Source organism: Boleophthalmus pectinirostris, unplaced genomic scaffold (genome assembly GCF_026225935.1).
Source record: "Boleophthalmus pectinirostris isolate CB_2022bp ecotype Guang Dong unplaced genomic scaffold, ASM2622593v1 HiC_scaffold_10, whole genome shotgun sequence".
Lineage (NCBI taxonomy): Eukaryota > Metazoa > Chordata > Actinopteri > Gobiiformes > Gobiidae > Boleophthalmus > Boleophthalmus pectinirostris.
In genome coordinates, this window is record NW_026570971.1 from 10,971,858 (window position 1) to 10,994,000 (window position 22,143).

Consider the following 22,143-nt stretch of genomic DNA (forward strand, 5'->3'; position numbering starts at 1 on the left):
TTTCGACAGTCATAACAACACAACATCGCACAGGAAACTATACCCCATGCTCAATGTTTGACGTATGCTGATTCATAGACGACAAAATAAACCGACTTTCTGCAGATTTCCTCTCTAGGACCGATCTGACGCGCCGTTCAGTGTCTACAAACGAAACGTGCGGGCATGCAATCCACAATCCGACGCGAAAAACATCATTTATAATTCCATAGCATCGCGGTGATTTGCATTCCTAACACTTGTAGGGACTTGGACGGGGTACCTCGTTACGACCATCCATGCTCAAGCCATGTTTCCGCATTGTAGCCTATTATGCAACGATTATTACCATTTTAAAGCTGCATGGGGCTTTACGGGAGAGAGTTCGCTGCAAGATCGGTGCCAAAAATGCCCCAAAAAAGCCAAAAACGCAAACACAAAGCAACATTTTAGAGCAGCTCCAAGCGCGCGGCAACATTTTACGCACGACCAACTGGGAAAAGAAGAGTTTATTGTGGGGAAAAATCGCTTACCTTGGCGCTCTGAAAACCCCCGATAGCTCTTGCCGCGCTGTCAGTGAGTTTGACGTGAAAAACAGACACGTTCTCGGCGGGTTTGGCGCTGGACAGACCGTAGCTGTGGTTCTCCTTCAGTGCCGACATGCCGCCGTCAGTTCGGGGCGGGAGCAGCGCGGTTCTGGAGCCGAGACGAGCGCGCAGACATCGGTGGTGGTGGTGGGGGGGGGAGAAGGACACAGACGATCCGAACAAGGGGGTGGCGGTGCCCGTGGTGCCTGTGGTGGTTGGTGCTCGCTCCGACGCGCGTAATTCTGGAGTAGAGCGCATTACCGGGGTTGCCAGATATGGAGGGAGGAAAAAAGGAAGCGGGCATAACTTTTTTTTTTTCCTCTTTTGAATGATGATGATGATGAATATTATTATTATTATTATTATTATTATTATTATTATTATTATTATTATTATTATTTAGGAAAAAAGGAAGCAGACATAACTTTTTTTTGTATTATTATTTATTTGTTGTATTATTTATTTATTTATTTATTTATGAAAAAAGGAAGCAGGCATAAGTTTTTTTTTTTTTTTTTTTTTAAATGATGATGATGATGATGATGATTATTTATTATTATTATTATTATTATTATTATTATTTAGGAAAAAAGGAAGCAGACATAACTTTTTTTAGTATTATTATTTATTTATTTATTTATTGTATTATTTATTTATTTATTTATTTATGAAAAAAGGAAGCAGGCATAACTTTTTTTCTTTTTTTCTTTTAAATGACGATGATGATGATGATGATGATTATTATTATTATTATTATTTAGGGAAAAAAGGAAGCAGGCATAACTTTTTTAGTAGTATTATTAGTATTATTATTAGTAGTATTTATTTATTTAGGAAAAAAGGAAGTAGGCATAACTTTTTTCATTATTATTATTATTATTATTATTATTATTATTATTATTATTGTTATTATTATATTGTATTTATGTATGTATTTATTTATTTTTTACATATTCACATACACAGTCAACAAGAGAGGGGACAACCAGGGACGTCAGAAACACACAAACAGCACGAAATCACACAAACAACACATACAATACACGGGGCGACAACCAACAGCACAAGATAAAAAAATAAAACTCAAATACACTAGTTCATGTTCATGTCCATGTGTTTTTATTTGGTCAGTGTTTAACTCATGACAGTCTACATACTTTATATTCAATCTGATGTCATAAAATAAAACATATTCAGTGTGTAGAACAATCAAGTCAAATCCTAAATAAGTCAGTGACCATGCAGCACATTCATGGACATTCATCTCAAAATTAATATGACATTAATATAACATTTTACTACATCATAATAAAAAAAAATCTATAATTATTCAAATTTTAACAATGAGTTACTGGGTGAATCATAAGGTGTATGGTTAATCAGTCAAATTATTATTATTTTTTTGGTATAGAAGGACCAGATTAGTTCTAGTTTTATATGTTTTTCCCCAAATTTCAAGGTGTGATGAGCGAACACTTAACCACATAAAACAATGTGCAATTTTTTTGTTTTTTATCTGTTTTAAAGGTCTGGAAATATTGTTGTATTTTATAATGTTTTGTTTTGTGTATATGATATTTGGCCAGCCTGATTAGAGTCTGAATGAGGAAGGAGAGATTTTGGGGAATGGAGGGATTGTTGAAGAAGGAGGGTGATCACATGTCTGGTTTTGGTTTGGATGATTATTTCAGTTTCGCTTTGACAGAAGCCACAGTTGTAATCAATATCTAATTTGAATCTTTCTAAATTAAAAAAAATATATATTATGGAGAATTCTGAAATTGACTTCACTGGTTCCGTATACACAGTGTTGGGGAGTAACAGATTACATGTAACGGGATTACGTAATCAGAGTACAAATTATGAGTAACTGTATTCAGTTACAGTTACTGTTTCAGTGAGTGGTCATTGGATTACAGTTACTTTGTTAAAATAAATGGATTGCAGGGCAGTATTTCCCTGTTTTCACATTTTGGGCTAAACCAGGACTAAAACCAGGACTAAAATGAGATCTAAACCAGGACTAAACCAGGTCTAAACCAGGACTAAAATCAGGTCTAAACCAGGTCTAAACCAGGTCTAAACCAGGACTAAACCAGGTCTAAACCAGGTCTAAACTAGGTCTAAACCAGGGCCAATTTGAAGAGAACAAACATGAATTTCCAGGATGTGGTTGTTACATTCATGTAGTTTTAAAAAGCATGACAATATCAAGTAATCCAAAGTATTCAGATTACGTTACTCACTTTAAGTAATTTAATGGATTATGTTACAAACTACATTTTGGGGTATGTAATCTGTAATCTGTAGGCGAATACATTTTAAAAGTCACCTTCCCAACACTGCGTATACGTTGAATTTTCATCTGAATTATAATTTAGGGATGCAACAGTCTTTTTCCTGATTAGTCAACCAGTAAAACGAGTATTTTTATTCTACATTGCGAATTTTTTACACTATTTTTTTATTTTTTTTTAATGACACATGAAGGTAAAATCGGTTAAAATCGAGATAGAGAGAATATTGGTTTAATAATGTAGCTATCTTTGCTATAAAATGTAATGAGTAAAAATATGTTTAAATGGTCAACAATTATTTAAATAAAAATAATAAAAAATAAATTATAGCCAATAGTAATACACATTGCTTTTGAAAAATATGATATTTAGACCAACCAAATACTGATCTTCTGTTATTCTGACAAAGAGTTTAACTATAGTTGAAATAAATGTCTTTCTAATGTCACAAAGCAAAAACATTTACGATTTCCAGCAATTCCTAAGTTATAAATTTGCGGATCTGGCAACTCGGAGTAAACCGCATTACGTCATGACGGCTGGGACCAGGGCGGACGTGATTGGCTGCGGGACGTAAATAAACCCTTACGTACGGTTTTACGTAAGTACTTCCACTTTTTTTGTCTTCCTTCAATGCCACTGTTTCATGCGTGAATAAAGAAGGGAATCTCTCCATCTCAAGAGTGTTTTTTTTTTTTTTTTTTTTTTTTTTCAGAGTTTTTTATCTTCACGTTTACGCAGCTGTTGTTTATGTGTTCTCGCGCGTTAGAATTGCGTTCAAACAGCATTCCGACGGAAACATAACACGGGATTAAATCTGTATAAAGCAACCAGTTGTTCCTCAGTCATGCATGCCACAGCTTTCACTACCTTTTGTCTGTCTGTGAAAATAAAATCTGAACAGAATCGACATAAAGGTATCAGGTCTAAAAATAAATGTTTGCTTTCATTAAACTGTCTCACTATTTACATAAGATAGGCCCAGTTGAATGATGGGAAAATATATGTGTGTGTGTTATTTGTGTAAATCACAGGTTTCCTTTTTAAATGTTTTGTCAAGATCTTAGTGTGAATCATTACAGTTAGAACACAAAGTTTTCTCAAGTCACAGGGTTCAAGTCCAAGTCGAGTCCCAAGTCTTGGTCTATTTTATCAAGTCAAGTCTCAAGTCCTAAAACTAGTGACTCAAGTTTGACTTGAGTCCAAGTCACGACTTGCAAGTCCCACCTCTGGTAACTGCTGCAGTGAGCCTCGTCATTTTGGTCTTAAAGTGTTCGTAATAACCCACTCTACATTTTGTCTGCTAATATGAAACTCGGCTCCAAATTCGCTCTTATAACCGCCGGCCTCATGAGCTTCATTTGACTGGAACCGAACACTGTGGGTGACGTCACACTCCCTCAGTCCACTGCTTTATAAATACAGTCTGTGGTTTTTTGCCAACTAACATCAGTCATGGCAGTGAGAGCAGATGAATGGATATTGCATTTTGTTTTTGTTTTTTTATGTCTTATTCATAAACTTTAACAGAAACAGACTGTCCTCAACCCAAGAATGAAAAGCTGAAAATTACCTCAAACTAATTTAATAAAGGAATTTACACAGTGAATGCAGCTTTCCTTTGGTTTTTACCTTGGTTTAGATTGGAAAGTAGACCCAGTATGACGGCAAAAATGATTATAGGTTGCTAAAAATACCTTAAAACGTGCATTCTTACTGTGCCTTTCCACAGATCTGACCGGTACCTTGGCCTGGTGGTGTCACTTCTTTGTTTCCATGAAGATAGACACGTGTAATGCTATACAGTGGAACATTCTAGGTAAGTGGCATGCCCTTCTTCAGGTAAGTTCTCGTGTTTTTGCCATATGGATACTGCTCAGGTACATTTACTAAGATTAAGAGTAAGATTTTAAAGAAATTTTACTTTATCTGTATAGTTTTAATAATACTTTGGTCATATTTTATTGAAGTAACAGTACTCTTCTTACTTGAGTAAAAAGTTTTGGTTCCTCTTCCCACTCTGAGTAAATCTAAAGTGACAAAAGCTTTATGTGACAATATAAAATGATTTGAACATTTGTGTGTCTTGCAGCTCCTTCACATATGATCTAGTTTGTCTCATTTTTGTGTCTATCTTTTGAAAATACCAGATTTTATGACTTATTTAATGTTTTGTCTTTCAAAGCTGCATTCACTTCAAACTATAAATCAGATGTTTCCTCCCAACAGTCACAATTACAGTTTCTTGAGTAGTTTTCCCAAATACTTTTTATTCTACTTGAGTTACTTCTTGCATCACTACTTCGTACTTCTACTTGAGTAATATTATTTGTTATTATTTATAGTAAAGTCTCTGGCTGCTCTACCCACTTGACCAGAGGTGGAACCAAGACGTCGTTTTGCAAGTCTCAAGTAAGTCTCAAGTCTTTGACCTCAAGTCCGAGTCAAGTCCCAAGTCAAATACAGGCAAGACCAAGTCGAGTCTCGAGTCACTGGTCCATAAGTCCAAGTCAAATCCAAGTCGTCTGCTTTGAGCTTCAAGTCATTTCAAGTCTTTAAACCAAAGTACCAAATATGGCTTAGATTTTTGCAATTTATATGAATTTTAAGATAAATTGTACTTTAAAAAGTCATAATATGTTTATATATGAGTATTTATAGAGGATATAAGTGTTGTAGAAATGCACATTTTTTCTTTTTAAATGTCTTGACAAGATCTTAGTGTGAATCATTATGGTCAGAATAGAAAGAATTCAGATTTAAAAGTGTTTCTCAAGTCACAGGCCTCAAGTTCACACAAAGTTTTCAGTGACTGTAGGCATTCAGTAATGTCAAACCAGTTTTTTTTGTTTGTTTTTTTCTTCCAATGAATCAACCATGAAGTTACCTGTTTTGTGACACATTGTAATTGTGTAATTGCTGCTCCTTTGCACATGTTTAGACCAGGGGTGGGCAAACTACGGCCCGGGGGCCAATAGGGTCCCTTTAATCCTTTTAGTCTGGCCCCCCAATAATAAGAATAAGAGTCCCAAGTCTTAGTCCATTTTATCAAGTCAAGTCTCAAGTCCTAAAAATAGTGACTCGAGTCCAAGTCACTGCCAAGTTCTGCACTTGACACAGTAGTCTTGATGTTAATAGTTTCCTTTTACCTTTAGTTCAGTAGAAATGGACAATTCCAGGGTTGAAAAAATTAAAAAACACAATGAAGCACTTCCTGTATTATCACATGACATCACAATTTGGAACAACGTGTTTTCCATTTGAGGGAAGAACACAGCCTAAATGTGCAGGGTTTGTGTGTTAAACTTGTGCGAATGAAACAAAACACAACTCCAGAAATGTTTGTGATGAATAAACACCAATATAAGATCTGAAAATAATCAGACTAACCTTTAAATAAATTCCATACGGATAAGTTAATCGTGCTAGCTCCATGTTTATAACTGTGGCATTTGAAAGGAGACAGGCGCCTATAGGACCAGGTGAGTTCAAAGCTTGATTCTTGCTTCTGACGCTCTTTGTAGAACGAAACCTGCAGCGTGTGACATTTAGACGTCAGAGTCGATGAGCTCAGGAGAACACACTGGACACTGACCATTTAAAACACCAGCTGGTCACAGAAACACACAAGTTTAGCTCAAATATATTGTCTTTTTTTTGCCTCCAGAGCCATGGGGGAGCTGTCAGACTGCTGCCCCCTGGTCGGTGCAGCGTCCTCGGGGAAGCTGCGGCTGGTCCGGCTGCTGGTGGAGGGAAGGGGCGGACGTGAACGGGTCGAGCCTGAGAGGAGAGACGCCGCTGCTGGCTGCGTGTAAGAGTCTGCAACATCCCGGCGTGGAAACAGGAGCGGACATCGTCAAAGTGATCAACTACCTGCTGCAAAACAAGGTGAGTCTCGTGACGTTTTACTGAAGTGAAAACGTATCCATGGAGTTTAGAAAGAGAAATTAGGACCTTTGCCATAGAGATGAACAATTTAAAGGTTTTATATTACGCAAAATTGACTTTTGTGAGCTTTTAACCATGTTAGAATAAAAACATATAAAAATGTATTTATTTATTGCTCATGCTGTTATTTTGTTGGCATAATTTTAAAGAAAACAACAACAACAATGACAACAAATCTGGCAACATAAATATTCCAATCATTGTGTCTTGATAATTCAATTCATGTCTTAAATTGAATTATTTGCCTTTTGCTGCATGAACAAAAGGAACAGCAAAAAGATAAATCTTATAAACCCTACTCCTTTTACAGATAAAATAAATAAATAAAGAATAATAAATAAATTAATGAATTAATAAATACATTTAAAAATTAATTAAATTAAATTAATAAATTTTAAAAAGAAAAATTTAAAATAAAAAAATATATAAAAAATAAAATAAATTAAATAACCAAAAAAAAAAAAAAAAGTAAAATTATATGCCACATACACACATAGCTGGAGTTGTGTTTTGGCTCCTTCATATGTGTTTAAGTAACCCTTTATTATTCATCTGTGTACATCTCCAAAGCTCAAAATGCTTTGCTCCACCTTGTGATCTCATGAAGTGGTAGTTTTTAAGATACCTTTTACCTTTAGTTCATTAAAGATGGGCAAATCCAGGGCTGAAATTACCAAAATTATTCCAGTGAAAGTGTATGGAGTTTAAAAATTACACTGAAAAGTATTAGACAGTATCACCACATGACATCGTTTGAGAGAAGAACTCAGCCTAAATAAGCAGGATTTGTGTGTTAAACATGAATGAATGAAACAAAACACAACTCCAGATCTGTTTGTGATGAGGAAACTTTACATACGAGCCCTTTTAAACAAAATATTGTATCTTTTGAGTAGAAAAAGTTGCATTTGGTAGGAAGCTTAAACGATTTGAACCCTGTATGAGAATGTGAAGATGTCATAATTTCAGACGGAGGGGTCTATGTAAATCTTTGGGAGTCTATGTAACATTTCTGGTGGAGGGATTGTCACCTGGAGATGTTATTTTCTTTGTCCTGAATGTTACACCCACCTCCTGTATATGTTTTATTTTCCAGGCCGATCCAAATTGCCAGGACCAGAGCGGCCGGACTGCCCTGATGTTGGCCTGTGCGCAGAGGGCCACAGCTGTAGTGTCCGGGCTCCTGAGGGCCGGAGCCGACCCCACCGTACAGGACCAGTGTGGGGCCTCAGCGCTGGTGTACGCAGCCAGAGCCCAGCACACGCCCACACTCAAGGTTACACAAAATTTACTCTTGTGAGCTTTAAGTCATGTTAGAATGTTGTTCGCTCATCAAAAACAGACCTGGAGTTGTGTTTTGTTTCCTGGTTTATTAGCCTGTCTAAATCTCCAAAGCTGTTCTACCTTGTGATGTCATGAAGTGGTAGATTCCAAATTAACAGCTCCCTTTAACCTTTAGTTAGAGATTGGCAAAAGACTCTGTTCACGCTTGCGTCACAAACCAGAAAGACCCTTGGAAACATTCCGGCGGGCTCTGTTCGCGGTAGTAAGTCTGACAAATTCTAGGAAAAATGAGAAAATGTCCCAGTTTTCTTCATCTCCATGTCATTGTAGCTTTCTGTTATGTTCGGCTAATCAACAGTTGCAACCACACCTCAGTTTTCATCATTTCCCCACTGACGCACAACTCTGAGCGCACTGGACACACACTGGATTAGAAGAGATCCATCCATTTAACTCTGATTATTCGGGGCCAGGTTGTGGGGGCAGCAGTCTAAGCAGGGACTCCCAGACTTCCTTCACCTCAGACACTTCCTCCAGCTCCTCCAGGGGGACCCCAAGGTGTTCGCAGAGATATAGTCCCTCCAGCGTGTCCTGGGTCTTCCCTTTGGCCTCCTCCATGCCCAAAACTTCCCGAGGGAGGCGTTCAGGAGACATCCGGAACAGATACCCGAACCTTAGCTGCTCTTCTCGACGTGGAGGAGCAGCGTCTCTACTCCGAGCTCCTCTAGTGTGACTGAGCTCCTCACCCTATCTCTAAGGGAGCGCCCAGCCACCCTGCAGAGGAAACTCATTTTGACCACTTGTATCCACAATCTTGTCTTTTCGATCATTACCCAGAGCTCCTGACCATAGGTGAGGGTAAGAACGTTCTGTAGATTGACGGTAAATCGAGAACTTTGCCTTTCAGCTCAGCTCCCTCTTCACCACAACAGTCCGATACAGCGACCGCATCATTGCCGATGTTGCACCGATCCACCTGGTGGCAACCTTAGCGGTTTTAGGAGAAACAGAGTCAAGTTGAGCGAGTTTACAATGCAGATCCCAGTGCATTTATTAAAAACAAAACAAAAAACTATTTACAAAAGTTCCAAAAAGGTTAAAAACAGGCATAGCAGTTACCTGCGCTCACACAGCACCTCTCCTGAACAAGGTGAGGCTGGCTTCTTTTAAAGGCCCTGTCCTAATTGGGTGAGCCCACTTTAACGATCAGGTAAGCACCAATAATTTGTACATTTAATATCTAAAAACTAACTCTCAGAACAGTGCCCAAACAACATCCAATTACATTAATTACTTAAATTAGCAGTGTTCAATGTTTTAAAATACTAAATAGAACCAGTTAAAAATTTGTGCTCCCCTCCTCCAAACACATGGTTGGCTGCCCCGGAACCTTCTTAAGGTGCTCTGGCTACCCGGGGACTCTTTTGGCCGGAGCACCTGAGGCAGACCACACCAGAGGGAAAGTACAATTACTTTAACACCATTACTTCGATTTAAATGCACTTTTACTTTTACTTAGTGATGGGCAGATGAAGCTTCATGAAGCATTGAAGCCTTTCATCCAATTGGTTCACTCTGGTGCAAAGCTTCCTGGAGCTTCATTTGCTCTAGTAGGACGTCTACTGGATGCAAAAAATATCAGTTGACATGAATTTGAAGTGTGTTGCATTTTGCAGAAAGCCTGTGAATAAAACTGTCAGCAAAGTAAAGAAGTATGCAAAACATGTATATTGTAGTGATGTATACTGTGTGTGTATATATATAAATATAAATACTTTTATATATATATATATACTGGCAGTATGGAAAATTATTATTTGGAAATTATGAAAAAGCTAATGATCATTTCCAGTGAGGTGAGGGGGGTTGGGGTTGGAGTATGGACATTGATTGTGCTTTTGTAACGTTGGGTGATTATGGTTCAGGGACACATCATTGGTTTTTATTTAAAAACAACAGTTTCTCCACTGTGGCAGGTCTCAGGCGATTTCTTTTTTTTGACAATATTTCTCCTGCTTTCGAAAACACCCGCTCACAGGGCACAGATGAGGCAGGCGTACACAAGAATGCCACTGCTAATTTATATAAATGGGGATAGACATATTTCTGTCTCTCCCAGTATTGAAGGGGTCCTCCAGCCTTCCAATATTTGGCTCCATCATGTACCGTTGGACCTCAATATTTGCGTCTGCTATTACATTTTGTGTTTGTGTCTGCCTGACTCTGTCATCCAGGCGACACCACAGGTTGTTACCTAAGAAATAAGAATTGTTTTTTTGTGAGTTTAAACTGTCTCCAAACTTCCAAACTCTCACTGATCGCAACTCTCCATCAAACACCCACATTTTGAATGAAGACTGAGCAGTTTATATCGCTGTCAAAACTCGCGGCAAAACCCGAACCACTTCCTGAATCAGTCACGTGGTACAGCCGGGCAGCGAGGCTTCAGATGTCATCATTTTCAGCACCTCCCCTAAATGAATCAAGCCTCGATAAGCGCTTCGCGGAAACGCCCCCTCCCTACTCGGCACACGCCTCGAAGACTCGACACGGAACGTCACATCACTACTTTTAACTAGCCCTAGGCCCAAGTAATGGACTGGCTACATTACAACCTGTCAGTCTCACTCTCCGATACATCACGTCCTTTTGGTCATTACCCAGAGCTCATGACCAAAGGTGAGGGGAGGAACGTAGACTGAACGGTAAATCGAGATCTTTGCCTTTCTGCTCAGCTCCCTCTTCACCACAACGGTCCGATACAGCGACCGCATCACTGTCCACGTTGCACCTGTCAATCTCACGCTCCGTCCTCCCCTCACTCGTGAACAAGACCCCGAGATACTTGAACTCCTCCACTTGAGGCAGCGAATCTCCACTCACCAAGAGAGAACAACCCACCTTTTTCCAATTAGAAGAGACGAGGACGCCAAACTCAAGATGATTCCAAACGGCACATATGTATGCAGTTTTCATTTTACCGCTGATCACATTTACTTCAGTGGGTTTTATCAAAGTCGGTCGGCGAGCCCAGCGTCGGGAACTACACCCGAAACTGTCATCGCCTGTTTCCAAACGTCTTCCTGATTTGTGATTTGATTCTGAAATTAACCAAATGATTCCAGTGTGTAGGATTTGTGTGTTAAACTTGTGTAAATGAAACAAAACACAACTCCAGGTCTGTTTTTGATGAGGAAACAACATTGTAAAACATCAGAAAACAGTGAAATATGAGGCTTTCATACATGTAAAATATTAAAATAACATCAGAAAATGAAATAATCTACAGATAAAAACAATCAGGCCGTCTTTACTACTATTAATTTTTGTTTGAGTCTTTTGTTTGAGACACGAAAAACTCCCCTCCTAAAAAAGGAAATACGCAACCACAACATTGTAAAATAACTCGAGAACAGAGTTTATTTTTAGCAACTTTCCTTTGGTCTGAATAAAGCGTGACTCATACATTTGAATATAGCATCAGTCACCGCAAAACCGAGCAGACGATTCAGTCCAATTAGGAGAGACATGCAGCCGCCAGCAGGAAATACCGACAACCAACTCGTCGTATTGGGGCACGTGTAGTCGCTGTTGGTTATCAGCTCATTAGCATACAGGATCTTAATCAGCAGTGTTGGGAAGGTGACTTTTAAAATGTATTCCCCTACAGATTACAGATTACACACCCCAAAATGTAGTTTGTAACATTAAATGACTTAAAGTGAGTAAAGTAATCTGGATACTTTGGATTACTTGATTTGCTGTAGAGAAGCAAAGACGAGGAAATCTTCACATAAGGTGTTTTGTCTGATAAAAGAAAATGAAAAGCCCAGACTTTACTTAACCAATTAAAACTATTATTGATAGAAGAGGAGGAGACACGGTCCACACGGCATGGTTTAGACCTGGTTTAGACCTGTTTTAGTCCGGTTTTAATCCGGTTTTAGTCCTGGTTTTAGTTCTGGTTTAGTCCTGGGTTTAGTCCTGGTTTTAGACCTGGTTTAGTCCTGGTTTTAGTCCTGCTTTTAGTCCTGGTTTAGTCCTGGTTTAGTCCTGGTTCAGTCCTGGTTCAGTCCTGGTTTTAGTCCTGGTTTAGTCCTGGTTTAGTCCTGGTTTTAGTCCTGCTTTTAGTCCTGGTTTAGTCCTTCTTTAGTCCTGGTTTAGACCTGGTTCAGTCCTGGTTTTAGTCCTGGTTTAGTCCTGGTTTAGTCCTGGTTTTAGTCCTGGTTTAGTCCTGGTTTAGTCCTGGTTTAGTCCTGGTTTAGACCTGGTTTAGTCCTGGTTTAGTCCTGGTTTAGACCTGGTTTAGACCTGGTTTAGACCTGGTTTAGTCTGTTTAGTCCTGGTTTTAGTCCTGGTTTAGACCTGGTTTAGTCCTGGTTTAGTCCTGGTTTAATCCTGGTTTAGACCTGGTTTAGTCCTGGTTTTAGACCTGGTTTAGACCTGGTTTTAGACCTGGTTTAGTCCTGGTTTAGTCCTGGTTTTAGACCTGGTTTAGTCCTGGTTTAGTCCTTTTTAGTCCTGGTTTAGACCTGGTTTAGTCTGGTTTAGTCCTGGTTTAGACCTGGTTTAGTCTGGTTTAGACCTGGTTTTGGTTTAGTCCTGGTTTAGTCCTGGTTTACCTGGTTTAGACCTGGTTTAGTCCTGGTTTTAGACCTGGTTTAGACCTGGTTTAGACCTGGTTTACCTGGTTTAGTCCTGGTTTAGTCCTGGTTTTAGACCTGGTTTAGTCCTGGTTTAGACCTGGTTTAGTCCTGGTTTAGACCTGGTTTAGACCTGGTTTCCTGGTTTAGTCCTGGTTTAGTCCTGGTTTAGTCCTGGTTTTAGACCTGTTTCCAGTAATTTCTTCCTCTTATATAGTGGAAGCCTTTTTTGATAGAAGATATAGGCCTGTCGAAATGAGCTACCTCCACACAAATGTATATAAATGAGTGAACAATGGTGATTCTGCAGTGGGAGCATTATTCGATGGCTAAATTGGCCTGTCGATATGCGCTACCTTTACCTTTATGTTATTGCTTTGTCTGGAATGTTTCACAGTATGGCATTAAACCTTTCTAGCTTCATGGAGACCAAACCGGATCAAGTTACAGGTCAGATCTGTGGAGAGGCGACTCCGCTCACAGTCAGGATGTATATTTTTCTCAGTATTTTTGAGCCATAAAACCACCTGTAGTTGAATAAATGTAAAGTAAAGCTGATTAATTCCAGGCAGAGCAATGATATATAATTAGAAATAAGCAGGTGACGGACCCTCCACCAGAAAAGTTACACAGTGTACCTTTAAGCCATGTTATAATGTTGGTCATTGGTCACTCTTCGTCTCTCTCACAGCTGATCCTCGAAGCGTCCAGAGACATGGGCAGGGACATCGTCATCGTCATCGCTGCAGACACGATCGCGAACGGAACCAACCTGAAGGAACTGACCCAGGACCACCTGAGCGTCCCCCCGTCCCCCGACCCCGCCCCCCTCTGCACGTCCCCGTCCGACGTCGTCCTCAAAACCAGGGACGTCTTCACCTTCAGAGGAGACGGTGAGTCCTTTTAGAGGTAATTTTATATTTTCAAGGTGCGTTCGGACGTTCGTTGTGGGCGTGCAGTGTCTGGAGGCGGCAGACACAGAAGAATGTGGAACAGTATGTGCTGCTGGACGAACTGGACAAATAGAAAGAACAATCTGAGTGAAAAATGTTCTCTTCAAATGACTCAAATATTGTAACGTGTCTGCTTTTCTCCTGATCATGTGCGGTTTTGTTATTAGCTAAAGGTAGATTGTGTAACGTTTTGGTTGGAGCTCTGTCACCTGCTTGTTTCTGTGGATATAGTGTGTGGGGTCGCCTCTCCACAGACCTGACCTGTAACTTGGTCTGGTTTTTGTTGTCCGTGAAGATAGAAAGGTTTAATGCCGTACTGTGAAATTCTAGACAAAGCAATAACACCCTCCACCACAAAAGGTACACAATGCATCTTTGTTTTGATTTGATACGGTTTTAATTAGTTTTCATTGTTGTGCTTTAATACCTTTTATTGCTGAGAAAAACAGTTTATTGAGGAGTTCACAGACATAGACTCACTACACATTTAATTTTTTATCCATCCATATTCTTCATCTTATCCAGGGCTGGATTGTGGGGGCAGCAGTCTAAGCAGGGACTCCCAGATTTCCTTCAGCCAGGACACTTCCTCCAGGGGGATCCCTAGGCGTTCCCAGGCCAGCCAAGAGACCATGGATCTATTAAATAACTGGATAGGGTATTGCTGCTCGTAGCTGCTTGTAGCTTCACTGGTACTTTAGCGAAAAAAATACTAGACTAAGAGCCAAGAGTCCCTCCAGCGTGTCCTGGATCTTCCCCGGGGCCTCCTTCCAGTGGGACATGCCCTGAACACCTGGCGTCCAGGAGGCATCCAGAACCGATGCCCGAGCCACCTCAGCTGGCTCCTCTCGACGTGGTGGAGCAGCTGCTCTACGCCAAGCTCCTCCCATGCGGCCTCACCCTATCTCTAAGGGAGCGCCCATCCACCCTGCGGAGGAAACTCATTTTGACCACTTATATCCAGACTTCCTTCACCTCAGACACTTCCTCCAGCTCCTCCAGGGGGACCCCAAGGTGTTCGCAGAGATATAGTCCCTCCAGCGTGTCCTGGGTCTTCCCTTTGGCCTCCTCCATGCCCAAAACTTCCCGAGGGAGGCGTTCAGGAGACATCCGGAACAGATACCCGAACCTTAGCTGCTCTTCTCGACGTGGAGGAGCAGCATCTCTACTCCGAGCTCCTCTAGTGTGACTGAGCTCCTCACCCTGTCTCTAAGGGAGCGCCCATCCACCCTGCAGAGGAAACTCATTTTGACCACTTGTATTCACAATCTTGTCTTTTCGATCATTACCCAGAGCTCCTGACCATAGGTGAGGGTAAGAACGTTCTGTAGATTGACGGTAAATCAAGAACTTTGCCTTTCAGCTCAGCTCCCTCTTCACCACAACAGTCCGATACAGCGACCGCATCACTGCAGATGCTGCACTGACCTGCCTGTCAATCTCACGCTACAATTTATAATACATTGTACAAATTTCAATACATTTTTGGCAGTGTAGTTGGACCGGAGGCTTGTTTCCACAGAAATCTTGTCCTGTAATCTTCCAGTGATTTAAATGCTGATCAAAAGTCTATTTATTATGATTATTGTGCATTGTAACATATCCAATTAGCTTTTCTTTTGTTCCTCCAGGCAGCAGAGGAGCTCACAGCCCCAGCTCGCCCGGGCAGAGAGCGTTTTCTGAACCGTGGCTCAATATTCCCCACCAGGCCCACCTCCACCGCGACCACAAGAGGGGGATAAGGCAGAGAGATCACCCCGACGTGGAAGAACACCATCCAGGCATCTCCCAGTCACTCCTCACCCTGTCTGACCCAAGCTCCACCCCTCCTGACCGGTTTCCCCCCTGCCCGGCGCCTGGGTCCTGGGGTCGCAGAAACACACTGCCCTCGCTAACAGCGGTGCCCTCCATGCTGCGCTTTCCGCCTCTGAATGGGAAAGATCGAAGTCAAAAGTTTGCATCCAAAGTTGGCGTGTTGTTTGTGCCACGCCCGCCCAGCTCAGCCCCGCCCCCCTCCAGCAAAGGGTCAACAAGAGCGGCTATTCTGAAGCCCAGAGTCACAGGGTCCCCCGCACCCTCTCCTGTGGCGCCGACTGAAGCTTGTAAGATAAAAAATTTAGGAAAACACGTGAGGAGAGGACAACAGTAGTAATAGAATAGCATTTCAACCCTAGACATTCATTTTCTGATGTATTTTATAATGTATTTTGTTTCTTCATCACAAACATACCAGGAGTTGTTTTGTCTCATTCACATGTTTAACACACAAACCCTGCAGATTTCTTGAGATCTCGCTGTATTTTTAAACCCCATACACCTTCACTAGAATCATTTGGACGATTTCAGCTCTGGAACTGCCAATCTCTACTGAACTAAAGGTAAAAGGAGAAGTTAATTTGACAACTTGAGAACAGAGCATTTTGAGCTTTGGAGAAGTAGACAGACTAATAATGCAGGATTACTCAAATATGTCAAATATGTGTGAATGAAACAAAATGCAGCTGCAGGATGTTTCTAACATGACTTAAAGCTCACAATATCTTTAAATGATTCTGTCAGAAGGCATTTTACACAGATGGTTTCAGACTGAATGTCTATTTATCATACAAAATATGAAAAAAAAAAAAAAGTATTCATTTAAAAGAATGACTCTAAAATCAGTCACAAAACCTGTTGTTGTCTCACACCTCACCCACATTGCCTAGTATGAAAGCAGTGTGTGGGTGAGTGGTGGTTTTGGTTTGATTGGCATGGAAGTCGCACTTCCGTCATTCTGCCCCAGGGTGGCTGTGACTACAACAGTAGCTTACCATCACTGAGGGTGGAGTGAATGAATAATGCTGAATAATGCTCTGGAAAGTGTCTTTGTGACATGTCTGTGAAAAGTGCTATATAAATAAAGACTTACTTAAAATAAATGAATACACACATAATGTTACATGTTTAAACCTAGTAGTCATAAGTACACTAGACGTTTGGTTCAACATGAGGTCAGTGGTTCTGTTTTACCTCTCAACCTGTGGGCTACAACCTGGAGTCCAGGAAGCACTAATGGATTTAATGTGAAATAAATGAAGCAAACATGGATGGAAAATGTATTTTCAAGTTGCTGTTTCTGTGGTGTCCTGTGTCTGCCAGTAAAAACACAGTTACTATGACATTTTCCCCTCAGACTTTTCACTCATGGAAAACACAGTTTGGTGCAATTTCCAAAAAGTGTCAAAAAATCCATTGGTCGTTTGTGTCAGTTCTGATGATGGACGTTTTAGCCACAGTGAAGTGCAGAAGTGAAATTAATCTATTATTGTGATCATTTTAATATAACTAAGAGAGCTTAAACCTGCTGTTCATATTTGCAGTGTAGTCAGCAGTTTGCTCATATAATACAGTAACACATATTTGTTTCAATCTTTAACAGCTTTAATTTTAAGGTAATAAACATTGACTGTCACAACCCATAGACTTCATTTAGACTCATTTAAAGTTGCTCATTTGCTGGTTTACAAGCAAATGTGTGGTTGGGTTCAGACTGGAGTGTGACTGACTGCCACCACTTGAACCACCTCCTCTTCTCCTTCCTCCTCTTCTTCCTCTTCTTTTTGTCCACCTGGGCTTAGAGCTCCTCTGCTGTGACCTTGGTCTGCTGGAGCTGATCACCAGACTCCTTCAGGGACACCTGCATCTCTTCACATCCGAGGAGGGCAAACGTTCTTTCCTCCTCGCTGTGGTTCAAAGCTGCACTCAGCTACATACACTTAAAGTGAGGCATTATGCTGATATATGTTATATTATATTATATTATTAAACCAGGACTAAACCAGGCTGATGAAGCCAGGACTAAAAAGCAGGACTATACTGGCTTTGACTCTGTTGCTCTTTTAAATTCCATTTTGATACATCACACTTTAAACACTAAAAAATATAATCTGGTGTTTTCTGGACTTCAAGATCCCCCCACACATTTTCATGATATCAAAGCAGCCGAGATCCACGGCCTGTCAGGGAGAACCCATACATGACTTTTACTATTGGGTTTGGTGCCGTGCTGTTGTTATTTCACAATGTGAATCAAAATTAGGTCAATTTTGCGTTTGTGTGTGACTCCGAAAGCTGTGCCTGTTTTTGGGTCAAATCTGAAGGAAAAAAAAAAAAAAAAGAATCCTGAAAATAATGTTACTTTCAATCAAAATATTTCTTTTTCACAGCTCCCAGTTACAGATATTATGAGTCTCTTTTGGCTCCACACATTAAACCCCAAAATCACTTGAAAACCAAAATTATTTTTTGTGTATTTGTTTGTTTTTATGAAAATGCCTTCAGGACAATGTGACAAGAGCTTAGGAAATCCAACAGTCAGTGAAAGCAGTTCTGTACTTTGCACCACGGTTTGTACTTAGTTACGAATATTTAAACTGCACTTTTCACATTGTTATCATGAAAGAGAAGACTGAGCACATCCCACACATTATTACACTTAACTATTTCTCTCTAAAGGTATACAGGACCATCTGCCATATATTATTAATAAAACAGGCTATAGTTGTAAATTGTCCATTAAGCTATAGGCCTATTTAGCCCGGACAGTCCCAGCAGATGTATCCAAAACCAGTGATTTGTCCCAGTTTTATATGAGACATGTCCCAGGTGTCCCTATTTTTGACCGATGTGATCCCCACCATCAGTAAAGAGGAGAATTTTTTATCATTTGTTTAACCAAAATACAGAAAAACGTGCTTCGTGTTGGTGTCAATGTTGCACTGTCTCTCGGATGATACAATTTTGATCATAATTATGCTCTTTTTGCTGTATAATTATTACCAAATCACCCCAAACCAAGTATATGTGTAAATTTGTTTACTTACTCATTGTTCATTCCCGTTCCTGACAGCAGAGGGAGCTCCAGCAACATTTAAGTGTAATATTTTTGTGTACTATAGCTCCTTTAAGCCAATGTTGCGAAGACAAAAAAAAAAGAGACAGATTCATGGCAAAAGGAGTGAATTCATTTTATTTGTTTTAATATGTATCTACAACAAGGGGGACACAGGCAAAAACGACTGACAACTTGAGAAACTGAAAACAAAAATAAAATAAAACAAAACAAAACAAAAAAAAAACATTTATCATTGATGCAGTTTTCCCACCTTTTTCTGATAACATTTTTGTCTAAAGAAATTGTACAATATAAAGAAACATACGAAGAAGGAATCTCTTATTTTTACTACACGAGACATTTAGGATCTAGCCTAACATGATACAAATCAACTCCCTGTGTGGACCTCAAATACTGCTGTCTCCAAGAGGAACGCCGAGGAAGTCCACCAAAAATATTCTTTCCTCCGAGTCCTCTCTCTGCTTCCGTACTCCTGAATGTTACAGTAATTTACATCAGCACGATAGAAATACAGAAGTGACCCAAAGTTTACAGACAAAGGACTGCGTTTGTACAACTGATTCAGAGGGCAGGGGAGGAATCGCCTGTACTAGATTTCTTTTTTTTTTGCATTTTTCTAGGTATTTGAGTAAAATCTGACATGTCCCAGTAGTAATATAATGTATAAGCAGCTCTTGATGTCAAAATATGTCCGCTGTGTGCTGTCTGCGTCGAATTAGAAAGCATTTTATTGTTCGATAATCACAACTCCGCTCTGAAACATGGTAAAAGAGCTTCTAAACTCATCACTGTGAACAATTAGAAAGAGTTTGGACCAATGCAAAACAATTAAATTGTGAAAAGTGTAGTTCAAAACAGTAAAAATCAGGTACAGAGCTTTTAAAAACAATATCATATTGTACTTCTAAAACATGTTATTGTTGTTGTATGTTATGTTATTGGGAGTTGGTCCAATTTCTATTTCCAATCTTTAACTCCTTAGCTGTTAATCGCAACCAATCACAGCTTTGAGGAGGTACGAGAAAAGAAACTTGACGCATGTATACAAAAAGAATAACAGAACCTAGGAGTGTCCAAGTTGAGATATTAAAAAATGCAGTACACGAGTAAGATGCTTAGTACAATGATTCTCAATTTAGCTGCGGCTTTAGTGTCGACTCTTCACTTTTAGCAAAATTGCGTTGATTAAAATTGTAATATGTGACGGCAGTATCGGTCAGTTTCAATACTTAGTTCAAGAATCAATAATTGCAACAACAGAACAGAAGTAGAAGGCAAAATCTGAGGTTTTTGGACATTCAGTTCAAGCCTTTTAAAAATATCGACAGCAAGACAATTACGCTGAAAAAAAGAGGCAGTTTTGTCCACTTTCTTAAAATTTGTAGATTTAAAAGGTGCAATGTGCAACTTTTCTAATCGAGGGTTTAATGCTTTGCCTAGGATGTTCCACAGTATGGCATTAAACAACTATATCTCAGATCTATTCAATTACAGGTGTTTTTATGACTCAAAACTACAGTAAAAACATTCATTGTTACTGTGAACAGGCCCACTTCTCCACAGATCTGACCCATAACTTGGCCTCGTGATGTGCCCTGCTCGTCTTGAGACACTTAAATGCAATGCAGGAACATTCCGGAGAAAAACATTAACATTTACATGGAGACAAGCAGGTCTCTACCAGAAAAGTTCCACAGTGCACCTTTAAGAGTAGAATGTTGAATAATGTTCGTTGAAGATCACATTCTATTGTCTATAATGTGTTCCTCAAGGTACTGGAACTGGAGTATTGAGAATATATCCCTTAATATCGAAATCAAGCTTGAAGTTTTAGTATCATGACAACACTAGCAGTTTAAACTTTATGTTTTGAGTCTGAACGAGGATCCACAAATGTATAATTAACATCTACCCAAATCTAAAATAATTTGTTTGAGAATCACGCTTGTAACACTCAAGACAAAAGGTTTTTTATCGAATACGTTTTGCAACTTCTTCAGTTCTGGTCAAACTCTGGTGGATATTTCCTTATATCTGCCTGAAGGGAGGAGCTAACTACACTGAAACTACTCTGAAACTAACAACAGACCTAGCTGACAAAACAAACTGTAAACAAGTAGGTGTGTTAGTTTCAGAGTAGTTTCAGTATAGGTAGCTCCTCCCTTCAGGCAGATATAAGGTAGTGTCCTCCAGCTTCTGACCAGAACTGAAGAAAAACCTTGGACGAGCCGCGAAATGTACAATATTCGGCCAAAAAACTTTGAATTTCTCTTTTGCTATGGATCCTACCCGAATGACTGAGGGATTACACAAACTCAAAGCGTGAGAATAAATGCGTGGAAAGTTGGAGAACATTCCTCCCCGGCCCTGCTCTGTCTGAGAAAGTGAAATAGCATATTATTGATCCGCTCCACTCTCTCGCTCATATTAGACACCGATCTCTGAACAATTATCAGCATGACCAACTGTTAGTTTGTGTATATCAAAACATGTCAATGATATCAAAATGCATTTTACAGTATTTACAAAATCAACAGATGGAGAGTTGTACAAAAATAAGCAAGGAGAAGAGGAGGTGGCGTCGTGGGAGTGGCTATGACGAAAAAGGGAGGCCAATCACCGGCGAAATGACGACATGAATCGGCCGATCGGAGAGCAGCAGCCACGAGTCCTTGCGCTTCAAGATGGCCGACCGCTCGTATAAGAAAGACATACATCACAGTGTGTTGAGTAACAAAGTAGTGGTCAGCAGACACAAGAGTCCGACGTGGAAGCAGCATGAACGGGGACAAAATCAAAATAATGCATGTTGAAATACAGGAGCACCTCAGGGATCAGTGATGGGACCTTTGAAAATGGCAGTATTGACAGAGAAATCAGGACAGGATGTGCATATTTACACAATTGCTACTAGTTCTGCAGTTAACAAAAACAGGATTAACACTTTTTAAAATGAAAAATAATTAAAAAATACAAAGTAATAAATAGCTGTGCATTTTTACTGCATGGAAGCTACCGAAGCGGGGGCAGCCTCTCTTCTGTGTTGTTAAAAACGTCTGTAGTTCAAAATGAAAGTAGAAAAGTGAAAGAGGAGCAGGGCAATGTGGGAGTACCATGGTGGTGAAATGTTGCGCGTGTGCCGGCATGGTCAGCTTATAAGGCTGTTGGTATTGTATAGAAATGTATAAAATGTTGACTTAAAGGAGTTTAAATGAAGAGTGTTGTACCAAATCTTAACCCTATCCCTTAAGAAAACAAATTGATCTGAAAGAAAACGTTAATAGGCAAAATTTTAGGTATAGCATTTTTTGGACTATAAGTTGCACTTTTTTCATGGTTTGGGTGTTTCCTGTGACTTACACTCTGGTGCGACTTATATATTTAAATGTTTACATCGACAGCAGCAAGAGGGCGCTCTAGTCTTGTGTGTCAGTATCTGCTGCTCCTGTTCCTCCTGTACCACTGTCACTTCACTCTACTGCGCATGTCTCCTGCAGAAAGAGCCTCTGTCCTGTCTGTGTCATGTCAGTCAATCAAACAACCCTCGACCGAAAAATC

General features: G+C 39.9%; 2 protein-coding genes across 2 annotated transcripts in view; one reads left to right on the plus strand and one right to left on the minus strand.

Moving 5' to 3' along the window:
• Positions 1-785, minus strand: part of LOC110163880 (RNA polymerase II elongation factor ELL-like) — a 39,751-nt gene extending 38,966 nt beyond the window's left edge. The window contains exon 1 of the mRNA XM_020928889.2: positions 513-785. Within this exon, the coding sequence (XP_020784548.1) occupies positions 513-641 (129 nt within the window). The 5' untranslated portion in view covers positions 642-785. The remainder of the gene's footprint in view (positions 1-512) is intronic.
• On the plus strand, positions 640-16,262 carry LOC129411059 (ankyrin repeat domain-containing protein 34A-like). Its single transcript, XM_055160793.1, has 5 exons — positions 640-802; positions 6,531-6,751; positions 7,908-8,087; positions 13,430-13,631; positions 15,323-16,262. Exons 1-5 carry the CDS (start codon positions 640-642, stop codon positions 15,838-15,840), a joined length of 1,284 nt encoding a protein of 427 aa, XP_055016768.1. The 3' UTR covers positions 15,841-16,262.
• The last annotated feature ends 5,881 nt before the right edge of the window (positions 16,263-22,143 follow it).

What these genes read in the sequence shown, in the direction of transcription:
- LOC129411059 (XM_055160793.1), top strand. Translation starts at nt 640, where the DNA reads ATGCCGCCGTCAGTTCGGGGCGGGAGCAGCGCGGTTCTGGAGCCGAGA. An exon ending in TGGTGCTCGCTCCGACGCGC is followed by an intron (nt 803 to 6,530) that starts GTAATTCTGGAG and finishes TTTTGCCTCCAG; the next exon opens with AGCCATGGGGGAGCTGTCAG. An exon ending in ACTACCTGCTGCAAAACAAG is followed by an intron (nt 6,752 to 7,907) that starts GTGAGTCTCGTG and finishes TTTATTTTCCAG; the next exon opens with GCCGATCCAAATTGCCAGGA.